The sequence below is a fragment of the Aulonocara sp. 'chitande type north' Nkhata Bay genome, linkage group LG18, assembly GCF_057382095.1.
Source record: "Aulonocara sp. 'chitande type north' Nkhata Bay isolate Kocher_YH1m ecotype deep benthic linkage group LG18, A_spYH_male_GT1.1, whole genome shotgun sequence".
Taxonomy (NCBI): domain Eukaryota; kingdom Metazoa; phylum Chordata; class Actinopteri; order Cichliformes; family Cichlidae; genus Aulonocara; species Aulonocara sp. 'chitande type north' Nkhata Bay.
Genome location: NC_141361.1, coordinates 6,442,859 through 6,457,753, shown reverse-complemented (window position 1 = coordinate 6,457,753; position 14,895 = coordinate 6,442,859). Strand labels below are relative to the sequence as shown.

General features: G+C 41.3%; 1 protein-coding gene across 10 annotated transcripts in view; it reads right to left on the bottom strand.

The window, feature by feature from the left end:
* The window catches only part of LOC147307855 (disco-interacting protein 2 homolog C), a 202,086-nt gene that overhangs the window by 72,522 nt on the left and 114,669 nt on the right, over positions 1-14,895 (bottom strand). For all 10 annotated transcript variants that reach the window (XM_086272273.1, XM_086272275.1, XM_086272276.1 and 7 more), the window contains exons 3-5: positions 12,584-12,694; positions 8,812-8,937; positions 691-1,020 (exon numbers count right to left, since the gene is read on the bottom strand). In XM_086272273.1, coding sequence (XP_086128399.1) covers positions 691-1,020; positions 8,812-8,937; positions 12,584-12,694 — 567 coding nt within the window. The remainder of the gene's footprint in view (positions 1-690; positions 1,021-8,811; positions 8,938-12,583; positions 12,695-14,895) is intronic.

Below are 14,895 nucleotides of genomic sequence, written 5' to 3'. Positions count from 1 at the left end.
TGTACCTGATTAAGTTTCATATAATGTTTAAAACAATGTTTAATTAAGCAATGATCTGGATTAAATGTGTGTGAATATTAACCCTGTCCTGATTGTCTATTTGGTCCCATATGAAAGACGAATAACTAGAAACGTTGTAACAGTAAGCACACACCACGACTTGGCGAACATAACAAAATTGGAAACTTCGGGAAAAATCTAAATCTTAGAGCGGTTGGGTTGTTTTGGTTTGTCCAGAAGAGTCCGATTTCGTTAGGAGTGTCGAGACCTGCTAACAGAAGCTTTGTATTTTTGTATACACTGTCTGGATTAGCTGAAGCTGCCTTGACGAGGGTCTTCCACCTTTGCTAAAGGAGTTTGTAGTTTACTAAAGGTGTCGTGAATAACTGTAAGGCGTCATTAGATAAAGCTGCAAAGGGCCACACAGTGGACAGCTGAATGTAAACCTCTTTGACAGACGTGACAGAAAGCCTGTTTTTTCAGCCTGAGGCTTGAATTCATGTTTAAAAATGTTCCCTTTCAGTTGAAACTGACTTAAACAGCTTTACAGACTCACTGCAGTCGTTGGCCTTCACATTAATGACACAGCACTAACTGCTAATGATCGTTTTATTTTCCCTGTAGGACGCCGTGTGCCACGCCGAGACCAAAAGTTAGACTATTATGTCAGCACTGCGCCAAGTCACCTACCTTTACTGTGGTGGTGGTGGTGGTGATGGTGGTGGCGGTGGTGGTGGGAGGAGGAAATGTGAACATGCTGGGCCAGCACGTCAGCCAGCCTGCCGGCCGCTGCCCCGCTCCCGCCGCTGCGTGTGGAGGACGAGGACGAGGAGGCTGTTGACGAGGTGGTGGTGGAGGAGGTGCCGTGGATTGCCCTGCTGATCCAGTGCTCCATGCTAATGCTTCCTTCCTGGCTGGACGAGGTTCCTCCGCCGCCTCCTCCGTCTTCTTCTTCACCTTCTCCTCCCTCTTCTTCATCACCGTCCCCCTGACCTTCGCCCTCTGAGCCTGAGGAGGTGTCTGAGGAAGAGAGAAGATGAGGATGGACATTAGGGTTGAAGTTTTATCCAAACCGTGGGGAAAAAAAGGATCTTTCCAAACACCGGTGCAAACAGAGGTGTCGATGTGTAAGCCCTACTCCCCCCCTCTGGGTAAAGTCGCTGCAGGGGAGGAACACAAACTTGTTTGTGCGTGTGAAAGCTAAAACGTGTGTGCGTACACGGGTGTGTGCTTCTGCAAGTTTTGCATGGCATTTCCATAATGCCCACGGCGTTATGAGGCTAGTAGTGGTGATATGAATAACAACAGAAGCTGACCTAGTTCTCACACACACACACACACACACACACACACACAAAGGTACTCGATTAGTGTGCACGTGTGTGTTTTCTCGCAGGGCAGATGCAGAGAGAAGGTAACTGTGCGACTGACGAGGAAAGTCCAACAATAAAAAAAACAAAAAAAATTGAAAATTCAAATATTTCAACCCAAGAGTGTTACTATGAGACATTTGATCTTTTTAACTATAAATGGTTCCTTACCCGATAAAGGGTTAAACTGGTTTGCTGCGCTCCAGTGTGACTGACTTTAGTACACACACATATGCAGCTGGGACTCTGTACCTGTGCAACAGGTGAAACCATCTGGGAACCTGAAGTTTAAGTCAAAGCCTTTACTTTGTCATTTAGCTGCGTTCATCTTCACATTTATGAAGTTGATGCTTTGGTTTGTTTTTCTTGTTTTAATAACCACATGGAATCAGCTGCTGAAGTTGGTCAAAGTGAAACCAAAACACCTGGTAAATTTAGAGCAACAAACAACAACGAGGACTAATGTTTGTTTCCAGTATTCATTCTGCTTTTAGCTCTGGGCGACCGGTGAAGAGCTTCCCGTCTGCTGTTGGGTGAGAAGCGGGTGGTGAACCAAAACAATGAGATGAATGAAAGATGCTAAATATCAGCTGCACATTTGCTTAGTATTTTATAAAGTTAGTCACTAAGAGTGACATCTTTCACGTTACATGCTATGATGCATGTGTAAGAATTTGGTAGCGTGGCGACGTTAGCAAAACTATAATGAATCAGACTCTCTAAAGCTCGTGAGGAGCAACCTTCGTGTAATCTTAGGTGAAAAGTAAACACAAGATTTCAGCTGTTTCCTTAAACTAAAGTTAAATCTTATCTGGATAAGATTTACATTACCATTCGAACTCGTGCAGATTATATAGTAATTTTCCCTGACACTGATCTTAGTACAATAAATGTTTCAGTGTAAGACATCAGAGTTTCGTCACTGCTCCTGTGTTAGTAAATCAAATCTTAAAAGATCAATAAGAAGCTTAACATGAAAGCATGTCTACACAAATCCTTTGTATGATATACAGAGGGGAGATCCTCAATTTGGTCTCAGGCACTGTGAACACAGAAGCCTCCAACACCCACCATGCAAACCTTTTGTTAGTGAAGACAGGATAAAACTGATTTAAAGGTGAAGAGGGCTTAATCAGCTTGTGTCAAACAGTGCACTGCAGGAGGAGCTGCAAAGCTTGAGTCAAATAATATAAATATGTAGAGTTTGATGACCAAACTGTGTATTTCTTAGAAAGAAGAAGAATTGAATTTGAAAGCAGAAAAAAAAAGAAAATCAGTGTACTAGAGCTTTTATGGTGTTTTTTTTTTTTGCTTTTACAATTTAACGTGTGCAATCGAGACTTTGAAAGTCAGCATATTTGTCATTGATACAGCTGACAGCACTAGAAAACACCATGTGACTGGATGTAGTCTTCCCATGATGCTTTGTGCTAACACACTTGATTAATGAATGTGGATCTCGTTATCCTGCTCATAGCGAGATGGGGAGACTTCCAGTGACAAAATATATTGAAAGCGCAACGCTGCCAGCTGACTTACGAAGCAAATACTCAGAAAAATGCAGAAAGAGAAACGAGAAAGTGACACAAAGCGGTTCCACAGAAATATATTTCACGATGCGTTGGAAAAATTAAGAAAATGCAGCTGTGAAAATCAGTCAAAACCCGATGAGAGCACATCAGAGGCCTCTCTCACTTGTCATCTCCGCATGATACGACACGCTGCTCAGCAACACACGACTCGGCTGTCCTCGCATGAACCTCGCTGGCTGACAGAAATGTGTGTGTGGCTGCGTGCGCACAAGTGCCTGTATGTGTGCGACTGCCTTTAATGCTCCCACAAGGTCTTTCTAAATCTGCACGATGAATTATGTGCAGTTTGTGTGTCATGTGTGCAGCTTGTTTATCTTCATTTGTGCACAACAGTAAAAATACCCGGAAATCACGTAGACGTGTGTTTGTGTGTAGTATTATGAACATTCTTGCAGAAAAAGCGTATGCACATTTGAAGCATGTGGCATGTGAGTCTTGCAAAAAGTCTGCTCAACAAAGGTTTCATTGCCATTTTGAATTTTGAATTATAAAACTTGAGCTGGGTTAAGATTCTGTTTCAGTGAAACTGTGGTCAGCAGTTATCATCATCAGTCTGGCATGCATCAATGCTAGCTAACTAGCATTAAGTCAATACTGGACTCTTTCCATAAGATTCAATACAAACAGGTATTTTGCATCCAAAGCCATCATCCCCTAAAGCACAGAGGTCCATTGTTTGTCCAGGAACTGCTAAAAACACAGTGAGTTACACTGTTGCACTGACTGATGTGTTCTTTTCAGAAGTTATAATTTACTTCGACTCGGTCCTACATATATCGTCCTGCTGCCCCAAATAATCACTCAAGCAGTAAATGTGTGTTAATCCATCACTACAAATAGTCCTCAGCTGTTTGGGGAACTCACCGAGCATTTTTCTCTTTTTTCTTTTTTGCCAGGGAAAAAAAAAAAAACAATTTGTTGAAAGATTTGTGTATTCAGCAGGAAGCAGTGGGATTGCCAAAGATAATCATAGGAGTGCCTGAGCTAGAGAGAGCCAGAAAGCACTGAGCAAATATAGAATAATGCCAGATGTCCCAATTAATTTTATGACTTTTTTTTAAAACCAAATATTCATCTGTTGTTTAAGATACAGAAAACCCACAGACAAGGTAAACAGCAATGACATCATCTTTCTTGCAGATTTTTAAGTTTTTGTTTTCTTTAAAAGGGTACAGTTTATAAAATCGCACCACTAAATGTCAGAAGATTGCAGATCGCAGAGTTTCTTCTATATTTCCTAGCTATGGTGGCTGCCGTGAGACAAAAAAGTCTTACAGCTGTTTATCTCTAGTGAATGTAGACCGGCAGTCCGCTGTTTACCTCAGATGGTGTTCACGTCTATTTACTCTGGAGGAGGACGAAAAACTGATATGAGTGGATGAATCAGTGAAGCTCACCCCTGCAAGTGACAGCAATACTGAGTTGAGCTGTTGAGGATATCCTGTGCTTTTCTCTCAAAGCGCTACTGTTTTTGTTGCTAATAGCTGCCGTTAGCCTCTGTTAGCCTCTGTTAGCTGCTGTTAGCCTCTCCCAAACATTGCTGGACTTGGACAGACAATAAATTCTCACACAATGTGAGAATGTAATGTATTTATTTATTTTTTTATCAGAGTGAAAGATTGATTTTTAGGATTAAAAACATGTTACCCTATAACTGGCTGTTGGTACTGCCAGTTGTCACCTGTCTAAAGACGGGCGGGTCTAATGTGCTGACAATAAGTAATTGTGACAGTATTGGGAATAAATATTCATGTTTATGCACGTTTTTATTTGTTAGAGCCCTGACTTGAGTTCAGGAGATGAAGTGGATGATTAGGTGGAACTGTGACGTGCATCTCAGCCAGTATTTTCAAGATGGTGGGGGAATGTGGCGGCTTCCACAAACAGACACCCGCTCCTTTTTATATTTAATGGATTAATTCTAAGTTTATGAGAAAATGCATCAGTTTGTTGGATAATATAATTCCACAGTAATCAATGTATATTTGTGAGTCTGTTTTTCGATGAAATAACCTCAAAAAATGAATGAATGTACATTTAAAGGTTATTTTCTACATGTTTTCCTATTAAATATTGTGGGAAGTAAAGACTTAAATCTATTTACGCTTCTAAAAATTGGCACCAGAATTAAGATTTAATAATAGTCAGATACCACGTTACATTCACCCACCTCATACTAGTTAAATATTGACACTCAGCTGCCTTCAGTGGTTGGCAGGAGTCTATGGGTGTTTTGTACATGCTGACATCTTTCTATCATTGCCACCAACTTGTGCTTAAGCGAGCCCGGCCTTTACAGCCATGCACCTCAAAGGGCCCGGACGCTTCATCACCCTGTCACCAGTTAACCTGTTTTAAGTCCAATGACAACCTTTGGTAAGTAATAACCCCTAAATACAACAAACATCCAACAAGTGCTGTCATTTAGAAGATACCCTAACCCCGTCATTCAGCAATTACATTTTCACCCTGATCAAAGTCAATCAGACACTTGCCCATTCCCAAGCTTCCAATGAAACTAGATGCACTGATTGTTATTTTACCACCTAGAGCCCAACACATAACAGGTGCCTCTGTAACAACATAATCAGAGTTATTGATTTAACTATCAGGGGTTTCAGTGTTGTGATTGGCTGCTGTGTATTCAAAGAGGAATTAACTGAATAAAACTGATTTATGTAACAAGTTTTTACCATCAATGTGTTGCTGTACATCACAGGACATAGTATAGAATAGAATAGAATAGAATAGATGTGTATTGTTATTGTATATGTACAACCAAATTATGGGTGCTCCACACCAACTGTGCAGGAATAAAATATAAATAGTAAGACAGCAGCAATACATAATACACAGGAGAAATATATGCAATCAGAGGGATATATACAAACTAGAGGTGGGGTGTGAGGGCATGGATCCATCTGCTTCTAATTTTGGTTAAGATGGGCTGTTAAGGAGAGCTGAAGAGTGAGAGGGAGAATGAAGGGAAGAAATAAAAAGAATATGTTGGATGAAGAGCAAGGACAAGGGAAGCCTGAGAGGGGGCAGCTGGAGATGCGAAAATAGTAAAATTGGTGTGTCCATTCAAACAAACAAACAAAAAAACTGAAAATAATGAAGTGATAATGAAGTGGATCGCCATGAGGAAGCAGCCTTTGGACATTCTGCTTCAACTGATCAAAACGAGGCTCCTTATTTACATCTTTCACTGCTGTAGTTCTTCTCAGAGCTGTTAGTGTAAATCATGTCTCGTTGCTCAGTGAAGCTCAACCCTGCAGCCAAAGATATAATGGCCTCATTAACACTCTCATTAAACAACACCAGTGGAATAAAGACATGGACGACTGCCACCTTCGCCAAAGGACACACCCTAGTTTGCATGCTACGGGGACACCAGCGCCTCTGTGAAGCATCCTTTAAAAACAAGCTCCATCTATCATGTATTCACATAGAGCATTCCCAATGTTTACTGGAGAAATGCTTTGTGAGGGAGAAAGAAAATCTGTGGCCATCGTATTCCGGGAATGAGTCCGGGCATTTCATACGCCATCAACACTCCACTAACTGAAAAGTCCAATCACAGATATTTGAAGAGGCAACAAATGGGATTTATAGAGTTGTTGCTCCCTGCATCGATGCTAATGCTCAGAAGATAAAACCCTGTGTGAGTCCTGCACAAACAAAACAGGAAAACGAATCTATACTGTATATACTGCAAGGTTTCTGTAATCTTCAAAACAGACATGGAGCAACAAGTAATTCATATGGCAATACATCACATTGGATCCTCTAGCAATGCATTATCGTTAAATGACAGAAAATGCAATACTGCCGTCCTTAATGTATGGCAGTGATTTAAAATGAAGCTTCTGCCCTTTGTTAGTCTGTGACTGTTTGACATTATTGAAATATGAGCTTATTGCCCAAACTTTAATGGAGAAGTGACGGGAGTGACATTAACTTTAGCCGAGGCAACTAAACGTAGGGGATATTTTGGCTTTACTCGATAATTGGTGTGTTTCTGGTGATATTATAAATATGGGATTTGGAAAGAAAACCAATCAGTGTATGCAATAAATAGCTCTGTCAAACAGGTAATACTGGGCACTGTTTACCTTGTTTTCAGCTGTTAAGTGTGTTTTACAGCTAACACAAGGCTTTTTTGAATATATATTATAAGATATTTCTCATTTATCGGAAACATGAAAACTGTTTGTATTTGTGTAGTTATGCTGAGGTTATATTGACCAGAAGCATTAAAGATTTTAGAGTAACCATGGTATCTAAGGCAATAAACGATCCACACAAATGATTCTGTATTTCAGACCCTTCCACCGTCTCCACTGTGTGATGCTGCTGAGTGTAACACAGCTGTACTTCATAAATCTGCTCATTAAGAATTTAAAGATTAACCCATAAAGAACAATTTAACTGTAAAAACTGAAATTACGATACAATGAGAGATTATTGTGCTGGAAAAGTGATATTTTGCATCAATCGTCCAGAATGAATGATCGCCGTCCTCTGCATTGCTAAAGACGTCTTCCAGCTGACCAATCTGATGCGAGAACTTAGAGAAATCTACTTTCTAATGAGCAAAATAAAGTGGTTCACGTTTCCTGCACTGCTGTTAGCTTACAGAGTACCCATCCGTCTCCAGGTTTTATAGAAGATGCTGACACGTCAGTCAATGACGGCTCGTCCTATTCATTCATTACCAATGTCACTACCACACGGAGATCGATACTGCAGCTACTCCTCTGCTCTTGGGGGATTTCTTCTGTTTAATATTAATGCAAACTGATCTTTTCTTTATTTTTGGTAAATGATTGAAATTTAAAAATCATCGTGCATCAACATAAACGGAAATCACATTTGCAAATGAGCATGGCGGTTTGCCAGCTGCTGCCAGAGTCAGTCAATGACAGAGTAACTCGACTGACAGCTTGAATCCCAAAGTTGGCAGATGTGACAGATGGCGGGCTATAACGTGACATTTCACGGGCTTTTCATTTCAGGCCTAAAGGAGACACCTTCTGAGAAAACCAGCGTAACTTACAGAAGATAGAAACGGCACAAAACAGCCTCTTCTGCAGAGAGACAGAGCCAGAATAAACATGAAGCCACTGAATATATGAGATAGCATCTATAGATATTTACATTCTGTCTCTTTGTGAAAAACATTGCTGACTTTGATTTTGATCAATTTTTTGCTGATATTCTGTAGTGATGGAGGATAAATCTTACCAACTATATTTCCTGCGGTGCCACCAACATGTCAGAAACTAACCTTGCCCCGTGTTTAAACACAACACATCAAAACTTCCTGATCTTTTAGATGAAGTTTCTTCTTCTTTCAGCTGCTCCCTTCAGGAGTAACCACATCGACTCATCTGCCATATCCCTAACACCCTCCTCTGCATGTCCTTCTCTACATCCATGTACCTCCTCTGAAGCCTTCCTCTTTTCCTCCTGCCTGGCAGCTCCATCTTCCATCCTTTATCTAGTATATTAACTTTTCCATTAGTACTTACAACCAAACAAAGTGTACCGTTTCTGCCTCAGTATTGGTAGAGTAAAAATAAACTTTTTTTATATCAATAGTACACAAAGATTTCTTTCTGTTTTCTCCTGAGAGTTTGAGCCTCACAAGGACACAGCTCCTGCTGTTTGAGCTTCGTTTGGTTCTTTTCATTAGTTGGTATTATTGAAAAACCAGCTGAACTCCTGGTATTGTCAGAATTCATTCACAATATGCACACAGTCAGGATCAGGCAATGAAAACTAATTATTAAAATGATAATTTTTGTTCATTGGCTTCAAATGTGAAAGTTTAGTGTGTCCTTTACCTGGTGGTGTGTAGGCGTCCATGGAGCTCTGGACCACAAGCGACCGCCTCTTCGAAGGCATCGGTACCGCCATCTTTCTTTCTTTGTGCTTTGCCAGGGCTGCCTGCACCGCCTCCGTGTGCACATCTGGAAACATATGCAGGACATATAAAAAGTCTCTGTTAGATCCTTCTCATTCACAGTGATATAATGAATAATCACATAATCAGAGATGTTTTTTAAAACTACACTTCAGTGAGCTAACTCAGTGTTAGCTGTTGAATTCCTTTTTGTCGGCACAAATGAAAATTACTCTGCAGATACTCAAAGGGTGCTTAAGATTTGGTTATCCAAAATAAGAGGTTACTGGTTTCCCCCAGCATTTAATGCTTCTGTATAATACAAAGTGAGAATTGTGAATTTAAAAGCTATACACTATATATTTTTTTCCCCAAACTACTCCTAGACCAACGTACCGTCAAACATCAGGGCTGGAGAGCAGCCGACTGATGTAACTGGGAGAGGATGAATTAATACATATATTATATATGTATTATTATGTATAACTGTAGCAACAGGCTAAATTTACCCCTTATTAGCATTTAAGTTCCTTAAAAAAAGCATTCTATAATATTTAGTTACATAATATCACATTTAAAAAAGGTTTAATTATGCATCATATGTTATCATGCATGCACTAAGAGCTCTGATGTCCAGTGCAAACATACAAATTAGATGGAGTCCACCCTGCAGCAGCAGCACACAGAGACAGAGCAGCAAACAAGAGCAGGACTATCCTCTGTGTTTCTCTGTGTTTGTGCTGCACGGTTCTCTTTACAACGAGCACCATGTTCCCATTTATTCTCATTCAGTTTACGTGCACAAACATTCCCAGCCTGACAGCAGCTCCCATGAGGCCCTGTGGTTTCTGACTGGATTAGGTGCAGGGCGTGTCGGCGAAGATGTTTCGTAAATTGGTGTTTTTAAGAGTGAGATAGAGTGCTGCATAAGGGGCCACAGCTGGGTTTGTTTGAATGGTGCCCACTGCCAAAAAAAGGCAAACGCCACAAACGCCGACACAGAGCAAACGGGCGTTTGGCCAGATAGTGACATATTAAGACATTAGTCAGAACGAACGGGGCTCACAGACGTCCGGTTGTTTGGCTTGTGGATGTGCTTATATAAGGGGAACAGAGGTAATTTAAATCTCAAGTGCACATTTATTGTCTCCCGGTTGACTGAGTGTGACTGTGCAGTGTGTGAAAGCGAGCATGTGGCATTTAAAGGTGCTCACATGGCTCTTCTTTTTCAGTTCACTGGGTTAAACGGGTTTTGTCAGGATTTATTATGCATCAGATCAAACTTTAATAGCTTCAATTCTCCAACAGCTTGTAGGGACATAATAATAAAGTAAGCCCAGTTCCACCACCTGTCAAGGAATTCAAGCTTTACAACACCACATTGTTTCTTTTCTTATTGGTTTCCTGTCTATCTGTATTACCATCGCTTGATGTCAGTAGAACAAATTCCTACAAATTACTTTTGAATAAGACGCCACTGAAAAGATTGAAATCCTGAGTTAATCCTGTATTAATCTTTAGTCAACACCAGATGGAACGAAACTGAACCGCATCTTACAAGAGCTGTGGAAGATTTGTCAGGAGCTCATTGCAGAGATGTAAAGCAAACACTGGATTTGTTGTAGCTCGTTCTGCATGTAGCAAGAAGACTCAAGATATCAACGAAGATGTGGTTTTCCTGATGTCTGAGAAAGTCATCAGAGCTGGTAGCAAAATACTTCAAGACCTTCAGAGGCCAAAATCTATCCAAAAACCACCAAACACTAATCAGTTTTGCCTGATCTGAAATACAAGTACATGTATTTGCATAAAAGAAGTAATATGAAGTATTAAGTTATAGCAATTATTAAACCTGATTTCATCAATGATATTTAAATTTATTCAGTCAAGAACTGATGGAGCACCTCTTCAACCTGAGCCTGAGGTTGGGAAGAGTCCCACAGCTCTGGAAAACCTCCTGTGTTGTACCAGTGCCAAAGACTTCACGCCCCAAGGACCTCAACAGCTACAGGCCGGTGGCTCTGACATCCCACCTGATGAAGACCCTGGAGCGGTTGGTCCTGGCTCAGCTTCGGCGCCTAATAAGCTCATCACTGGACCCACTTCAGTTTGCCTACCAGCCTGGCATTGGAGCGGATGATGCCGTCATTCACCTCCTACATCGTTCCCTCGCTCACCTGGAGACCGCTGGAAGCACTGTGAGAATCATGTTCTTTGATTTCTCCAGTGCCTTCAACACCATTCTTCCCTCGGTTCTAAAGGACAAGCTGGAGAACTCTGGAGTGGACCATCACCTCACTACCTGGATTTTGGACTACCTCACCGACCGACCACAGTATGTGAGGACTCAGGGCTGTGTGTCGGACAGGGTCGTCTGCAGTACGGGGGCCCCACAGGGAACGGTTCTGGCTCCGTTCCTCTTCACCATCTACACTGCAGACTTCTCCCACAATTCCACCCAGTGCTTCCTGCAGAAGTTCTCTGATGACTCTGCAATAGTCGGCCTCATCACTGATGGGGACGACAAGGAGTACAGAGGACTGACTCAAGACTTTGTGGACTGGTGCCAGCTGAACTACCTCCAGATCAACGCCAGTAAAACCAAGGAGCTGGTGGTAGACTTCCGCAGGCACAAGCATTCTCCACTGCAACCACTGAACATCCAGGGTATGGACATTGAGGCTGTGGACAGCTACAGGTACCTTGGTGTTCATCTGAACAACAGACTGGACTGGACTCATAACTCAGACGCCCTCTACAGGAAAGGGCAGAGCAGGCTGTACCTGCTGCGGAGACTCAGGTCGTTTGGGGTGGAGGGCCCACTCCTGAAGACCTTCTATGACTCTGTGGTGGCTTCTGCTATCTTTTATGGTGTGGTCTGCTGGGGCGGCAGCATCTCTGCTGGGGACAGGAAGAGACTGAACAGGGTGATCCGAAGGGCCAGCTCTGTTCTAGGATGCCCTCTGGACCCAGTGGAGGTGGTGAGTGACAGGAGAACGGCGGCTAAGCTGTCATCCCTGTTGGACAACATCTCCCACCCCATGCAGCAGACTGTGACAGCACTGAGCAGCTCCTTCAGTGGGAGACTGCGGCACCCACGGTGTGGGACAGAGAGATTTCGCAGGTCTTTCCTCCCCACTGCTGTCAGACTCCATAATAAAGACTTTAACTGATCAAGCACACACATCCATACATGTGCAATAACACTAAGTGCAATAATCCTTTCTGTCATCGTTGTATTTTTACTCAGTTGTATATAGCATTCGTATTCTATTTTTATCTTATTGTATATTTATTTTATTTTATTCTACTGTATATAGTATTTTATTTTATTCTATTCTGTACAGTTGTGTACTGTATTTATTCTTATTGTATTCTAATTTTTGCCTCATAACTTTTGCACTGTCCACTTCCTGCTGTGACAAAACAAATTTCCCACGTGTGGGACTAATAAAGGTTATCTTATCTTATCTTATCTTAACTCCAAATTATAATCAGTCGACTTTACTGGAAGAAGCTGGGAAGTCCTTCAGTTTAAATCTACCTTTCACTTCTCTAACAGTCGTGAACAAATATTTCTCTGTGATTGATGACATCATAACTATTTTTCAATTAACCTGGTCTGTGTGAGGGGAAAAAATGAGGCATATTTGAAAGATAACAGGGACACAACTAAATGCCAACAAGGTCAGAGGTCAAAACCTGCCTCTCACCTGATCGGTAACGTTCGTCTCTGGAGCCAGAAGACCGTCGGCGGTGGTAGCGGGAGGACGACGACGGGGTGACGGGCGTTCTCCTCTCCTGGCCCATGGACGGATCCATTCCTAAGGCACAGGGATGCTGATTAAAATTGTATCTAATGACATAAACAATCGTCACATTACATTTTGGCGAGAGATCTCAAGGCACCTGGTGTTTTGCATGCTCGCTGACTGACAAGGATTAATGAGAAGCAGCTATTAACAAATGGAAGCCTGGTAATAAACTTGATTACACCTGCTACCACCAGCCCAAATGTCAGCTGTGAAAAAGTCTATCAAGGTGATTCTCTCCACTGTTGGTCACAAACAAATATTCATGAGTGGTTGGAATATTGTTTTAAAAATAGTCATAACCCGAGAACACATGAAACACCATCAGCCACAGACTGGCCTCCCCAGAGCAGAGAAAGCGGCCGATTCATGGAGACTACTTCAAGAAAGGAAAAGAAGGTTTGTCTACAAGATTTCAGGCTGTGTTGAAGAATAAAAGTGGTCAAAAAATATTGACTTTGACCTTGTATAAAACACTGATTTTGTCTTATATACTGTATTCCCATGAATGTTTGCACAGTTCAATAAATCGCTACTCCCATTTCTTTTCGAGAAATGGCAGGTGGCTCAAGACTTTTGCACAGTAAGCAAAATATGTCGTCTCAGTCGACACAACAATTTGTGATTCAAAAAGTAAGAGTCCTCAGATGTAAATCATCACACTTACTTTAAGCAAGACTGGCTTTAGTTATTTTATCACAACACAGTTATTAGTCTCCTAAAGAAAATCTGTATCAGAAATCAGAAAAAACTAGAAGCATTTTAAAACTTCTAAATCTAAAACATATGCAACAGATCAGTCTTGGTTCACACTTGTGCACACACACATATCTTTAAGCATGCACAAACACACTCACTCAGAGAAAACAACCTCCCTACACAGCAATCAATAAGTCTGATGATAATAACCACCCTGTTACTGACAGCTACAACCGATCCACAGCCGGTGATTTATGACCATCTATCTCAGCTTCATACTTCTACCCTCGTCTGTCTTCATTAGAGCTCTCAGCGTGGCTCAGAGTGCCGCTGTTGCTCAGGCGAAAAGCTAAAAGTTGATTAGCCAATCATTAACGACTACCAGGAAGCACAGGAATAAACGACAGATCTGGAAAACACCTCGCCTTCTTGTTTCCTCTGGGGAACCGAGAAGGATGGATTTCCCTTTCTCCCGATTCAGTCAACTAGCTCTTTGTCCTGCTTCCTTTCCTTATACTCGTTCTGCACACAGACTGCACAGCTGTCTATTTGGCTGCTAAAAACAGGCTATACAACTGTTCAACAGGCTGTTTTATAACGCCAAACCTGTTACATATACAATAACGGAAAAGCTCAAAAATGCAAACCAAAAACGAACTGAAGCTCAGGATTCAGAGCAGGTCACCTGCTGATCTGAAGGTTGGTGCTTCGATCCCCATCTGCTCAAGTCTGTCTGCAAAGATACTTATAACCCCAAGTTTGCTTTCTGATGCCTCGATCGGAGTTTGAATGTTAGATAGAAAGAACTTACACACGCTAAGCACAAAACAAAGTGTTTATATAAATGTGGAAAGTAGTATGAAGTGCTCAGTTTGAGTAGAAAAGCACTATACAAGAACCAGTCCACATGTATATTTATACACTGTATGTTGTTATCCTTTCTTTTATAAACAGTTGTTTATGTGCAGGGTGTGGTGTTACATGATGCGTGTCTCTTTAGGTGCCCATAGTAAAGCTCATCGACCATCAACATAACACATTTATTTTATTTTTATTTACACAAATAAGAGATTTGCTTTGATCAGCGGCACTCTGGCTGGAAAAACAGAAAAAAATAAGAAGCTTCACATCAAGTAGAAACAGACTGCATCGTGTCAGCATGTTTTGATGTACGTTCTGAGATCTATTAGCAAGTCTACACAGTATTTATTAATCCCTGTATGACCTGAAATCTACAAGCAGCAAGTTTTACACAATAAACTTTCACAAAACACATAAAATAATCACAGATTTTCCCTCCAACTCACATCAACCACTAATTCTAACAAAAACACTTCATTTTTTCTTTTTGCTTTTCACACTATAAAAACCGTACATGAATCTGTTGAACCAATTTGATAAATATACTAAATTCAGCTAAAATTCCTTCATAATCAGCATCGTGCTTTAAAAAAATGCCTGTCTTTGGATTGTGGGAGAAAGCTGGAAATAAACACTAACACAGTTAAGCTTCT